Source organism: Pomacea canaliculata, linkage group LG10 (genome assembly GCF_003073045.1).
Source record: "Pomacea canaliculata isolate SZHN2017 linkage group LG10, ASM307304v1, whole genome shotgun sequence".
Classification (NCBI taxonomy): domain Eukaryota; kingdom Metazoa; phylum Mollusca; class Gastropoda; order Architaenioglossa; family Ampullariidae; genus Pomacea; species Pomacea canaliculata.
The window spans coordinates 1,175,025-1,187,508 of NC_037599.1; the positions used below are offsets into that span (position 1 = coordinate 1,175,025).

A 12,484-nucleotide genomic window follows, 5' to 3' on the forward strand; every position below is an offset into this window, starting at 1 on the left:
TACACTGTTTTCTTACCTGTGACAGGCTACACTGTTTTTTGCTGTTTTCTTGCCTGTGACAGGCTACACTGTTTTCTGCTAGCTTCTTACCTGTGACAGGCTACACTGTTTTCTTACCTGTGACAGGCTACACTGTTTTCTTACCTGTGACAGGCTACATTTTCGCAAAACTTCGCCGACTTGGGGGTGGCTAGCTTTAAGGTTGAGATGTGTGTTGGCTTATCAGCTGTTGGTCACGTGGCATTAATGTGTTCCTCCGCTTTATTCTCTCAGCCCTCAGTACTGTAACTGCTCATTGTTGAGCGTGTCACCTGTTGACAATGGCTGCGGTCAATATTCGCCCTCCTTCACTTGAGTGTCATGACAGTCAGTGTTAGCACACCTACTGGCAGTTAGTAGTTCAGACACACCTGTACCTACCTGTACCTGCAGAATGTGAAATGTCTTCACAGCGAATTTCTCCTCTTTGTAGTGTTTGTGTGTTGCCGCAGTTTTATTGAGATAATCAACTTTTGTTGACAGTTGCTCTGTGAGCGCTGGGCTATTTTTAGACCTGGTGTCCGTTGTGCTGCATCATGGGACGCGGGTCTGGCGGTGGACGCTTACCAACAACAGCAACCGATGGGCAGACAAGTGACATCGCGAGGAAACGGGTAGATGACAGTCGAGGCGATGACTGATGAGATGTGCGGGGCAGTTTTATACCCGACTGAGGTCACATACTCACGGTTTGTCCTGCAGGCCGCTTGGTGACCGGCTGTGCTGTAGGTGTCGTCTGCTGACCGCAGTAAGACTTGAGGCTGATCTCCCCTTGCTATCCAAAGCTGCGGGTGTCGTCGGGTGTTTCTGATAGCCTGGCTTGGGTGCAGATGTGGCGAACGTGCACGGTGGTGGTGGTGGTGGTGGTTCTCACTCTGTGCATGGATGCGACAGAAGCTTGCTGTGCAGTGTGCGCGTGCAGTGATGATGAAACGGTCCTGGTGCACCCGATGGCGCGGTCTCGGTCCGCCTGACTGGCTCGCCGTCTGCGAGGGGTGGTGGTCCTCAGGTGGGGGAAGTAGGAGGACTGGGTGTTCGGATTCAGGTAACACATGAGTCGTGGGCGGGAAGAATCAACGGAAAGTGGGAGGGGGTCTGAACAAACAAGTAAGAAGTTTTTTTTTGTGTGCTCGCTCGCTCGACCGCCCTCCCGCACACAAGGACGGACACGTGTCCGTTTCTAACGGCCGATAAACAATGCAGTTTAACGTTTTGCCAGAGATAGAGAGTGAGTGAACGAATTTATTGTGTCGGATGTAAACCACAGTAGTTCTTTTTGCAAGTGCATCCAGGCAAGACCTTTTGGTATTTTCACTCTGTATCAGTGAAAGATAATCTCATCGACTGTCTCGCCCTCCTCCCCCTTCTGAGTGGTCTGGAACTATTTACGGGATGATATCACTAATACTGTTTCTGAGACATGGTTAGTAAGTGAGATTTCATCATTCAATTTGGAATAAGGTTTGACTGTTTCCCCTTCGCGCGTGTCGGGCTGCACGAATCCTGGTCACGAGGGTTGAAAGATGGCTGCGGGGTGTGTAGCGGGTGGAGAGGCACCCTGTTTCTCTCAGTTCTTGCTGCGTGGAAAACTTACATTGTTTCCCTTGACAATGGAAATGCAAATCCTGGAACTGTAGCCCAGAAACACGATCATGGCGCGAGTCTTGTTACCATTTAAATCCTGGTCTTGTGTCAAGTATTACCGAGTGTAGTGAAATGAGTTTTCTTTTCTGTGAGTCCTCCGACGTCTTGTGTTTCGTGTTGAAATCCTGTTTTTTTGTGGAAAATATTAGAGAAGTGTTGCCAGAGCGGGTTGGATCATCACAGGCCTTGTCGCCAGGTGCATATTTCATGCGCAGGTTTGTAAGTGGTGGTGGTGGTGGTGCCATTACAGGGACATCCCCACTCTTGTCGCTGTGTCTGACTGCGTTGGTCTCTAAGTCTTTGACCCCAGGTACAGGTGCAAAGTTGGTCTATGTGTATGTATATATTTATTACGGCTGCGGGTTCGAAGTAATGATTAGTGTATTGTTGTGATGACGTGGCTGTTCAGATGACTGATTTCAGTTAACGATAGTGGCAAAGTGCGGAGAGGCTTGTACGAGAGTTGGCGAGAACTGAACCATTCAGGTTGCGCACTGGCCGAGGCAAAGCCAGCGCCACCTGTCGCGAGGCACGTGTACATGCAGCACGCGCATCGCAGCCTGTCGTCAGGCTGTAGTGACGACTCTGGTCTCCACGAGCGCATGCGCAGAGGACGCAGCGGGACTCGGAAGTGCGTCACCGTGGTGCAAGAGGGAGCGTGCCGAGGGTGGGAGCGAGGGTTACATTTTAACACCAGCTATTTTAAGAACCATCAGCAGTGTTTGTTTCCATCTGTCACACTCCATCATCCGATTTTCGCCTTGTAGTCGTAGTCGTTGTTTATGTTCCAGCATTTATTCTGTCTTCAAGTGCAATATTTGTGTAGCCGTATTCCACTTTCACTGTCTCACTGCACGCACAACCTTTCACAATATTACAATTTTTCGTGTTATTGTCATGGATCAACCTTTATCTGTGTTATCACTAGTGGTTTCCTGGTCATTTCAGAGGGCGGGCGCTTGGAAAAAGAATTGGAATACACGCGCAAAACATTAGGAGAAGGCAGCGGTACAACATATGAACTCATCCTCCAAACACCAAAGAATACCAAAAACCTGTTGAACCTTGACTCTTTGTTGTTGCATTATCATACTGTATTAGAAGCTACGAAAATTGAAGTGGAGATGGATGGAATGTGAGTAGAACTATAATTCTTTTTGTAACCATTATTCTTTAGAAATAGTTATTTATTGTAAAATTAGGATTTAATAACTTTTCTTGTGTTTAAAGGAAATCTCATCTTGTTATGCACTGAAAAATGAATGTTTATTAAATATAAAAATATTTCTTCAGTCATATTGACTCATACTCATATTGAGGAGAGAATCTATTTTAGTCAATTTATTACTCGTATTGAGGTATATTTTTTGTTAATGATATATATACATTTCTCCAGGCCACTCATTAGTCATCTTGCCTATCACTGTGCCTCTTGTATATATTGTGGGGAGGAGCAGTAAGTTAGCATGACAAACAGTTTATGCACTAAGTTGTACTAAACACTGCTGTCAGAATGGCCGAGTGTTTTGCTTGGTGCACAAATTTCACCAAGTGCTCTGTCATGCTGGGAGTAAACATTTTATTATGTTCTATGTTCAAGTGCTGCTGTCATGCTAGGAGTAAACATTTTATTATGTTCTATGTTCAAGTGTTGGCATATATTTTCACTCAACAGAGCGTGGAAGTTTCAGGACATTTGTTATGCTGCCAACTTCCCAGTTGTTGAAGATGACTTTTTGGATCGTGTAAGTCTCAGTTTAAAAAAATATGTTATATCCCTTGTGGTGCAAGCTTACACTCTTACTTAAAAAGTATGTTTTTGCATGAAACCCTCAGCAAAACATAGAAAATGCTGCTTAGTTGTAGGCCTTGTGTATATTCCTTTCCAACAGATTAAAGTAGATATTTTGTATAGCCTTGTTGCTAGTGGAGGTCAGAGCTTAAAATTGCCCACAAGGCTGTCTTGCTGGCCCAGTGACTGGAAGCCTGCTAACCATCTTTGATGAGAACCTGATTTATCAGGGAGCTAAATGCTATGAAAACGAAGGTTGCTGTTCTGTCACTGAGCTTATGTGCTGTCTGCTCTCAGCCAGAATGCATTTTTTAGTCCAGTGCTGGGAGTAAAGCTGCAAAGCTGCAAATAACATCTGATAGAAAGTTAGAATTTTGTTTAATGCTGTGAAGGGGAGAAATTACAGAGGACTTTTGACAACTAGCTCATGTTATTAGAGAAAAACATCAGCAAACCTTTCAGCTCTGATCCCACAAGAGTACAAACATGTAAACATAGGAGTGTGCAGAGTTTGAGTGTACATGTATCTGTGGTGCAGTTGTATCGTAAATGTTGATGTGTTGGTCACAGATGTTGGCGGATCTAATGCCTTGTGTTATCATCACCCCTTTGGACTGTTTCTGGGAGGGCAGTCTGCTGCTGGGCCCTGACTACCCCGTCAGCACTGGGTAGGTTGGTTTTCTTTGTTATGTGTGTGTAAATATATATATAAAGTTGATATGTCGTGACTTCACTGGGCATCAACAGTGGATAGTCTGTTGACCATTGACATGAAGGCTGCTTACAAATAGAAACGACTGTTGCTGTAAATACTGTAAGAAACTTTTCAAGTTTGGTAGCAATATCTGAGTGGTACAGTTAATACAATGAAGTTGTATGATGGTGCATTGTACTGTCCTTGATGAGTTCTAGAACACGAAGTGGTGAGTCACACAGTGCCATTGTATTTGTACAAGTATTTTTTTTTCGTTTCATTCAGCTACAGTAAGTTTACAGATGCCATGTTGAAAGACTATAAGATGTGATATTGATAGAACTTGAATAATTCTGCATTGCTGATGCACCAGGTCTCGGACATAAAGTGTAGTTACTATGGCTACATGAGTTCTGGCAGAAAATATTGTGGGTGATGTAATCTGCCAGGTTGTTTTCTCCTGTCAGACTGCCTGTCCTCCAGCCTTCCTTGCCTTCTCTCTCTCCCGCTGTCACCTGTACTGTTTGACAGGTCGGGAGACTCACACTGTACTACAGCCCTTACCTTTTGCACCTACACCCATCCCTCACTCCTCCCCTCCCCCTGTCCATTATCAACCCAGGTACACGGCCTCCGGGTATGTGGCAGGTATTATGCCTTCCTCGCGCTTTTGTGGTTTTCCGGGTGATAGAATCTAACCCTCAACACCTGACACGCTCCTCGCCCCGCGTGGGTGGGCCTGTCCTAAACTGGGGCCTTACCTAGACCTAGTTAGGGGAGTGGGGGAGGAGGATAAACTGGGGCCTCGCCTACACCTGTAGATGGGGTGCAGGTGAGAAGGAAAGATACACACGCGCACACACGTACACACGTAGAGACATCTACTTCCTGTAGTCATCCACACTCGCCGTGTCCCAGATTCCTGCTGATGTACATGCAGGTCACGTGTCAGACTCCACCTTTAGTTCCGAGTGATAATAGACTAACAGACTATGCTGCACGCACACACGCCTGCGCACACCTGTACAGGGGTACAAGGGTTGTATTGTACATTCACAGGTAGCAGCTAAACCCTGTAACAGTTTTCACCTCATTGACATAGTAGTTGCCTCGCCAACTGACGTGATGGCATGGTCACGTGCCACGTGCTACCTGTCAGGTAGTGATTCCAGCTGCTGACGTCAGCGGTTATCATTGCAGGGGCTTCAGCGGAATTCCCGAGCACCTCACCTGGGCCAACCTCAACCCCCGGGGCATCGTCAAGTCGTTGCTAAGCGACGAATCGAAAGAGACCGTAGTCAACCTCGGTCTTCTGCTGAGCGACATCATGAACATGGTGAGTACAGCTCACCAGCAGCAGAACTCTTCTACTTTCTCTCGCTCACACGCTCTCCTTCTCGCACTGTGACTTCTTCCCTCGTTCTCTCAGGAAGCAGACTTTTGCAATGAAAAAATGAACTTATCTTGCGTTCTCGCGTGCACGTGTGTGCGCGTGTGTGTACGCGCGTGTGTCTGTCTGTGTGTGTGTCGCAGTCTGGAGTGGGCACAGCCTACCAAGAGAAGCCGTGTCTCAACCCACAGGATGAAGACTGTCCGGACACAGCCCCCAACAAGAACTCGAGTCAGGTGAGCCACAGTACCCACACTGGGCAGGTGTATCTGAAGGTGATGTTGAAGGCGTGGCTCTAGCAATAGATAACGACAATGACGACAGTGACGACGAGAGGCAGAGACAGTGCAGTCTATGTTTTTGCTGGCCCTGGTACTCGGGTACCGCTACCTGTTAGGTACTCTTCAGGTGTGACCAGTGTGTGTCAGGTACACACCTTCATGTCAGACTATCCGGTCCAGTTACTATTGTGAGGTCAGGGCTCGGGTGGGACCTGCTCTCATGTCCCGGATGAGTGTCCGCACAGTGCCCTCCGGCCACACATGGCGACCGGCAGTTGGGGGCCTCGGTGGTGTTGACCAGACGGTGAGGGGGAGACAAAGCTAACGAGTATTTTCCCATCGTGATGGTCCAGGTCCTTGTCCGGGTGTTCGACACCGCCGACCTTATTCCCCCCCACGCACTCACCCGCCGGCAGATCAGGGGGGTGGCAGAGAGGCCGGGGCAAGGGGTTGGGTAAACAGACAAGCAGGCTCGGGTGTTTACGCAGTCCAGGGGTCAGTGAAACCGTAGCTGCTGTCTGCCAGCCACCCCTCTTTCGGGACGCTTGGGGTGCTTGCATGCCCTGCCTGACAGGCGGCGGAGGGACCCAAGTAAACACTGTTGTAACGGGTACTTCTCCGCCCGCTCCGCGCAGCTAGAAGTTTTCGCACTTATTTTATGGAAGATGGGAGGAGAGGGCCGCACGAAGCAATAAAAAATGGATGTGTATGTGGGTGGGTAGGGGAAGGGGGAATAAAGAATAAAGAAGAAAGGGTGGCGGCCAGTTTGGGTATTGAGCCTGTGTGTGTTTAAAATCGCTTCGTTGTCGGCTCCTGCCACCCGGTGCTCCGCTGTAAACGAAGCCTGTAGCACCCTTCAGTTGTTTTTCCAAGACAACGTGTCAACAGAATCAAAGAAGACCTTACCCGACAGGAATAGCGCGCCACCCAGGCCACGTGCACGGAGAACGCGCGGGCACCCGGGAGGCGCGGCCACGTTCAGCCGCTCGTGCAGACCTCTTGCTGGTCGACCTCCGTCTCGCACCTGCAGCAGCCTCGTTCTGACGTCAGCACGTGCCCCCACTAGCACCTACGACCTTTAGCCTGTAGTCCAGCAGGAAGTGGGTCAAAGAGCGACCTTGTGTGGTGTCCGCGTGTCTGTCAGTATTTTATTTGTCAGTGTCAGGCTTGGGTTGGTCGTTGCTGTCAGTGTCAGAATGTGCATTCCGACTGCCACTATAATTGTCATGATGATTGTATTCCGACTGCCACTACTGTGTCACGATGATTGTAATTTGACTGTCACTACTGTGTCACGATGACAGATGTATAACTGCCACTATTGTGTCACGATGATGACTGTGAAACTGCCACTACTGACATACTCGCCAGTCCTGTGAGTATCGCACTCGGTAAGAAGGACTCGGCGGTCAAGACGACATTATTTTGACCGTTTTTCTTCATTGTGAATGTCACGTGGTCTTATTGTGATGTGTAGCCTCTGGATCTGGGTGAAGTGCTGACGGGTGGTTGCCATGGTTTCTCCAGCAAGTTCATGCACTGGAAGGAAGAGCTGATCTATGGAGGTGTCATGAAGAACAGGGCTGGCTACATCAGCAGGTCAGAGGTCAACGCACGCCTTTACCCGCTTGTCCTATGTTTTCATGCACACAGTACACACAGACGATAGTTTTATTTCATTAATAAACAAACACTACAACGAGCAGTGCACATCATGAGGAATGTTCTAGCTCCCACGTGGCGCCACACAGTATCAAGGTTACCATGCTAAAGGCCGGCCTTGTCCGGACACAGACGAGGGTTTAGAGAGTTTGTACACGTGTCATTATGACCATGGCCAGACCTCAGACTTCTGTCTACAAAGTGCGTGAGTGAGTGAGTGAATGAATGGGTTCGGGGCAGAGGTCAGCACAACATGACCCCACAGGTGTTCTCAGGTGAGAGGTCCCATCAAAAAGGAAGACGGTGGCAGCGATGGGTGTGGTCGTTAAAGACAGCCGGGTGCTTTGTGTGTGTGCAGGGTGGAGGCGTACCAGACGGTGCTGCAGCTGATGGGGGAGAAGGAGCTGTACGATTATTACGTGGACCAGAAGCGCGTGTCCGGCACCACGTGGACCCTGGACGCCGCGCGCACCGTGCTGCACACGTGGCAGCGCAAGTTCTCAGCGGTGAGTCCAGTCCTCGGTGTGGGGGTGGGTGTGGGGGAGTCGGGGAGGGAGGAGGTCCCTGGAGGCCCCAGAGAAACGTAAGGTCGATCGGTGGATGCCCATTGACCTGCCGTGTGTCTGTCGCCAGGTGATCAACGGCCTTGACAACAGCACGTCACGTGACCGCGTGTACGCCTTCTCCTACACCTCGCTGATGGACATCATGCGGGACTTCTCCAGCATCTCTGTCACCAGAATCGTCATCGGATTCGTCCTCATGGTCAGTGTTTGTGTCCTCAGCATGTTGGGGCTTGTGGGGCTTGTGATGTCAGCATGTCATCGTTGTCGTGTGTATTATCTATCGTCAACACCGACACAGAGAATAATTCACTTTCACAACAACAACAGCTTTGGCTTGTCTCCCCGGATTGCGTGATAGTTTATTGTGATGTTGCTTGTTGTGATGTTTGTTGTGATGTTTGTTGTGATGTTGCTTGTTGTGATGTCGCTGTTGTGATGTCGTTTGTTGTGATGTTTGTTGTGATCTTTGTTGTGATGTTGCTTGTTGTGAGTGTGCTGTGAGAGCCGGGTCGTGACCCTAGTGCTGTACACTGTGCAGTTCATCTACGCCTGTGTGTCGCTGATGCGCTGGAGCGACGCCGTCAACTCTCAGAGCGGCATCGGCATGGCGGGGGTGGCGCTGGTGTCGCTGGCCGTGGCGGCGGGGCTGGGCATGTGTTCCGTCCTGGGAATCACCTTCAACGCCTCCACTACACAGGTCAGGGCCGTCGGTGTATGTCTGTGAGAGAGAGATGAAGAGAGAGAGATGGAGAGAGAGAGAAGGTGAGGGAAGAAGGTGTAAGGATAAAGGAACAATGCCTTACAATGTTGTTCTGGTAACTTTGCAGATCATTCCATTTCTGGCACTGGGACTTGGTGTGGATGACATGTTCTTGCTGGCCCACACGTATGCGGAATGCAGCAAGAATGTTCCCTACCAGGTAGGTGCAGCTGGCACAGCTCTTGTCATCACTGTCACTGTGTGTAGCTGTCTGGGTGTGTCATCACTGTAGCTGTCTGGGTGTGTCATCACTGTAGCTGTGTGTAGCTGTCTCAGTGTGTCATCACTGTCACTGTCTGTTGCTGTCTCTGTGTGTCATCACTCACTGTAGCTGTCTCGGTGTGTATGTGTATGTGTGTATGTGTGTGTATGTGTGTGTAGCGATGTTCAGGTGAGTCACACCCAGTCACTCATGTTATCAGCTGTGAACACAATGCCTCTGGCGATGTAAGTGTTGGCGGCATTCATGTATAATGTTGTTACGAGTTCAGACATTGTCATCAGTGTCATCAGATATTGTCATCAGTGTCATCGGACTATCTCACCAGACAATCATTATTATCAGACATTGTCATCAATCACATCAGACGATGTCATCGGACAATCTCACCAGACAATCTCATCAAACATTGTCATCAGAATCAGAGGAACTCACATGTTCTCTCCTTGTCTTTCCTCCCGTGCTGCTGAAGGCAGGATTCAAGTGAGTTGTCGGCCCCTGTTGATGTTTATTTTGTTCACAAGGAGGATAACTTAGAGCAATTGTTGTTTATTTTGTTCACAAGGAAGATAAGCTAGAGCAGTTGTTGTTTATTTTGTTCACAAGGAAGATAAGCTAGAGCAATTGTTGTTTATTTTGTTCACAAGGATCAGCAATTGTTGGTTCACAAAGATAAGCTAGAGCACAACATGTCAAAATAATCAGTTAACAAGGAGGAGTAGGCAGCAGCTCTGTGTTTAACTTTGTGGAAATAATTGGAAACAGCTTGTTGGTTTCAAACAACTAAATTAGTTTCTAACCAGTGACTTGCCAGCTTTTCCAAGTTTTTTTCTCACTTTTTTTTATTATGGGGAATATTGTGCATTTTTATTATGTTATATTTTGGTTAATTGGAGTGTTATGTTTTTAATTGCTGGGAGACTTATGCAATGTTTTTATTATTGGTATTGTTGTGGAATGTTTTTGATTTCTCTTTTGTTGTTGAAAGTTGAGACAGTTGTTGATCGTTGTGTATCGATGTTTTTACTCTGGTGGTTGTTGGCACAAGTGGTAATGTTTATTAATAGATAAACGGAAATTAACGTGCAGGTGTGCTCAGTTTGATTTATTTGCAAGTATTTATTGCGAGAACTTGTAGTTTGGATGTGTGTGCGTGTAAGGGCAGAGGTCATGATGTTGTGTGGCGGTGTGTGACAGGAGCTGACGGGGGAGGTGTTGAAGCGAACAGGTGTGACGGTGCTGCTGACCTCGGTGACCAACATGCTGGCCTTCTTCAGCGCCGCCATCATTCCCATACCGGCCTTGCGCGCCTTTTCCCTGCAGGTAACTATAGCAACCCGACAGTCGTCCCTAGTCTGTGGTTGTCATGGCAACACGACGGTCGCCACGCTTGGTGAATCCCTGTATTGCAGAAGATTGTTTCATTGTCCTTTGCATGATCGTGAGGCTCAAGTGTTGTGCGAGATTGCGGATGTGATGGTGTGCGTGCACGCGCGAGAGAAAATACTGTAGACTGCTGTGTGTACTTACAGACTCCATGAAGGGGTAGATAGACACGGGGTCAGTAGACATCTTGCGGAGTTTGGTGGAGAAAAGGACGGGGTGGTGGTGGTGGTGGTGGGGGAGTTCCTGCGGGAGGGAAGAAAAGGGCAGGTTATGGCGTGCACGTGACGTAGTGGCGAAAAGCTCGTGCTCACGTGACCACATTCTGGTCTCGGGCGGTTCAAGTTCTCGGTGCTTGTGGGGGACGGGGTAGGGGTGGGTAGAGCGGTAAGTGCCTGATGAGGAAAGACAAATGTCAAACACCTGCATTAGGGTGGGAGTGTATTCTAGCTGTAACGCCCGGGCTGTGAGGCGGGTGGGCCGCGACTTTCCTAATGCCAGACACAGTCGCTGGGAGGGGGAGTCGTAGAGGTGGGCTGGGGACTCGGCGGTTGTGGCACAAAACACCTTCCTCTCACCCCCCTGTCGTTAATTGTGGAGAGTAAACATTGTCATTTGCCGTTTAACGATCTTTCTGTACATACCACACAAGGCTAATAATTGCAACACAGAGAGTCGCTGGGTGTGTTGCATGCACTCTGTTCACCATCGTAACCAAACCTGTGATTATCCCTGTACACTGTATATATATATACATGTAACAGTATCTATGTGTGTCTTCAGGCGGGGATTCTGGTTCTGTTTAACATCGGCGCCGTGCTGGTGGTGTTTCCGGCCATCGTCAGCCTTGACCTGGCCAGGCGCGAGGACAATCGTATCGACGTTCTGTGCTGCTTCCAGAGGTCAGTGCCTGGTCACGTGGTATCTGTCCTGTCCACTTCTCCGCCACCCGCCTTCCCTGTCCTCTCTCTTTGCTGTGTGTGTCAACCCGAAAATTATCAAAAATAAACAGCAGCATGACACCTACTGCAGCTTATCATTCATTGATATGTTTACATTGAGGTGGTGGTTATTTGTTGTTGACAGGAAGCGGACACCTACTAGCAGTGCGTGAAACTGTATTTTAAATGTCACGTGATCACAGTCCAGTCGTGATTACATTTGTAGTTGCGGCACACGCTGTGTAGTGGGTGGCAATGTCGTATTAGGGTGTCGGCCATACAAAGATCACGACCGCCAGCAAGAACTCTGTGGTTCCAATGTTTATTTATTTACTAGTTCTTGCCTTGACCTTCCAGTGCTGAACCCGCCAACCAGGTTCTGGAGCTGCACCCGACTTCAAGGGAGGCCATCATAGAGTCGCAGCACGAACACTCGCCTCCCCCTTCCTACAGCCCTCCACCCGCCTACACCTCCGTCCCCCTGCACCACGCGGTCACACACACGGCACCTGACGGCAGTGGTGCTGTCACCAGCCTGGCACCAGGTGAGGCGGTCTTCGTGCGCCGCAATCGTGACGTCAGCTCAGGTGAGTTGTAGTTGTAGTTCTTGAAATCGGCCACAACTTACCTTTGTATGTGTGTGTGTGGATTGAACTTTCGAGTTGATGGCGTACCTACGTGTACGTCAGTGTGGCCGTACAGTACTACACAGTACAGCATGCAGGCCATTCCTCGTGCGCACAACACCTGTAAGAGTGTAAACAAGACGAGTGCATGCGAGGGTGTAAATGTGTAAACGTGTAATGTGACTCTGTGGACAGAGTTGTTGTGTGATGTACATACAGTTATTGTCTCGTTGTCTGCAGGCTGCCCGTCCACCACGTCCTCCCAGCAGTGCCTGACATCTGAAGACACGGTCACGTGTAGCGACCACTGCAAGCACGCGCACAAAGAGTGTCGCAGCATGACCTTGACCTGTCTGTCTATCCGCTTGTACACCTTTCTCCTGGACCACACCTTCGTCAAGGTGAGAGAAGCGGTCGTTGTCGCCGGGAGACTGTCAGTGTTGTCGCGAGTTTTATTGCGGTGGTGAGGTCTGTAAGATGTGTTCA

General features: G+C 48.9%; 1 protein-coding gene across 1 annotated transcript in view; it reads left to right on the forward strand.

The window, feature by feature from the left end:
* LOC112573863 (protein patched homolog 1-like) overlaps nucleotides 1-12,484 on the forward strand; it is a 71,473-nt gene that overhangs the window by 40,128 nt on the left and 18,861 nt on the right. Inside the window, 14 exon segments of the mRNA XM_025254515.1 lie at nucleotides 2,632-2,818; nucleotides 3,359-3,428; nucleotides 4,046-4,143; nucleotides 5,370-5,505; nucleotides 5,703-5,795; nucleotides 7,318-7,439; nucleotides 7,861-8,008; nucleotides 8,136-8,267; nucleotides 8,607-8,765; nucleotides 8,896-8,988; nucleotides 10,246-10,371; nucleotides 11,215-11,333; nucleotides 11,730-11,959; nucleotides 12,239-12,399. Coding sequence (XP_025110300.1) covers nucleotides 2,632-2,818; nucleotides 3,359-3,428; nucleotides 4,046-4,143; nucleotides 5,370-5,505; nucleotides 5,703-5,795; nucleotides 7,318-7,439; nucleotides 7,861-8,008; nucleotides 8,136-8,267; nucleotides 8,607-8,765; nucleotides 8,896-8,988; nucleotides 10,246-10,371; nucleotides 11,215-11,333; nucleotides 11,730-11,959; nucleotides 12,239-12,399 — 1,874 coding nt within the window.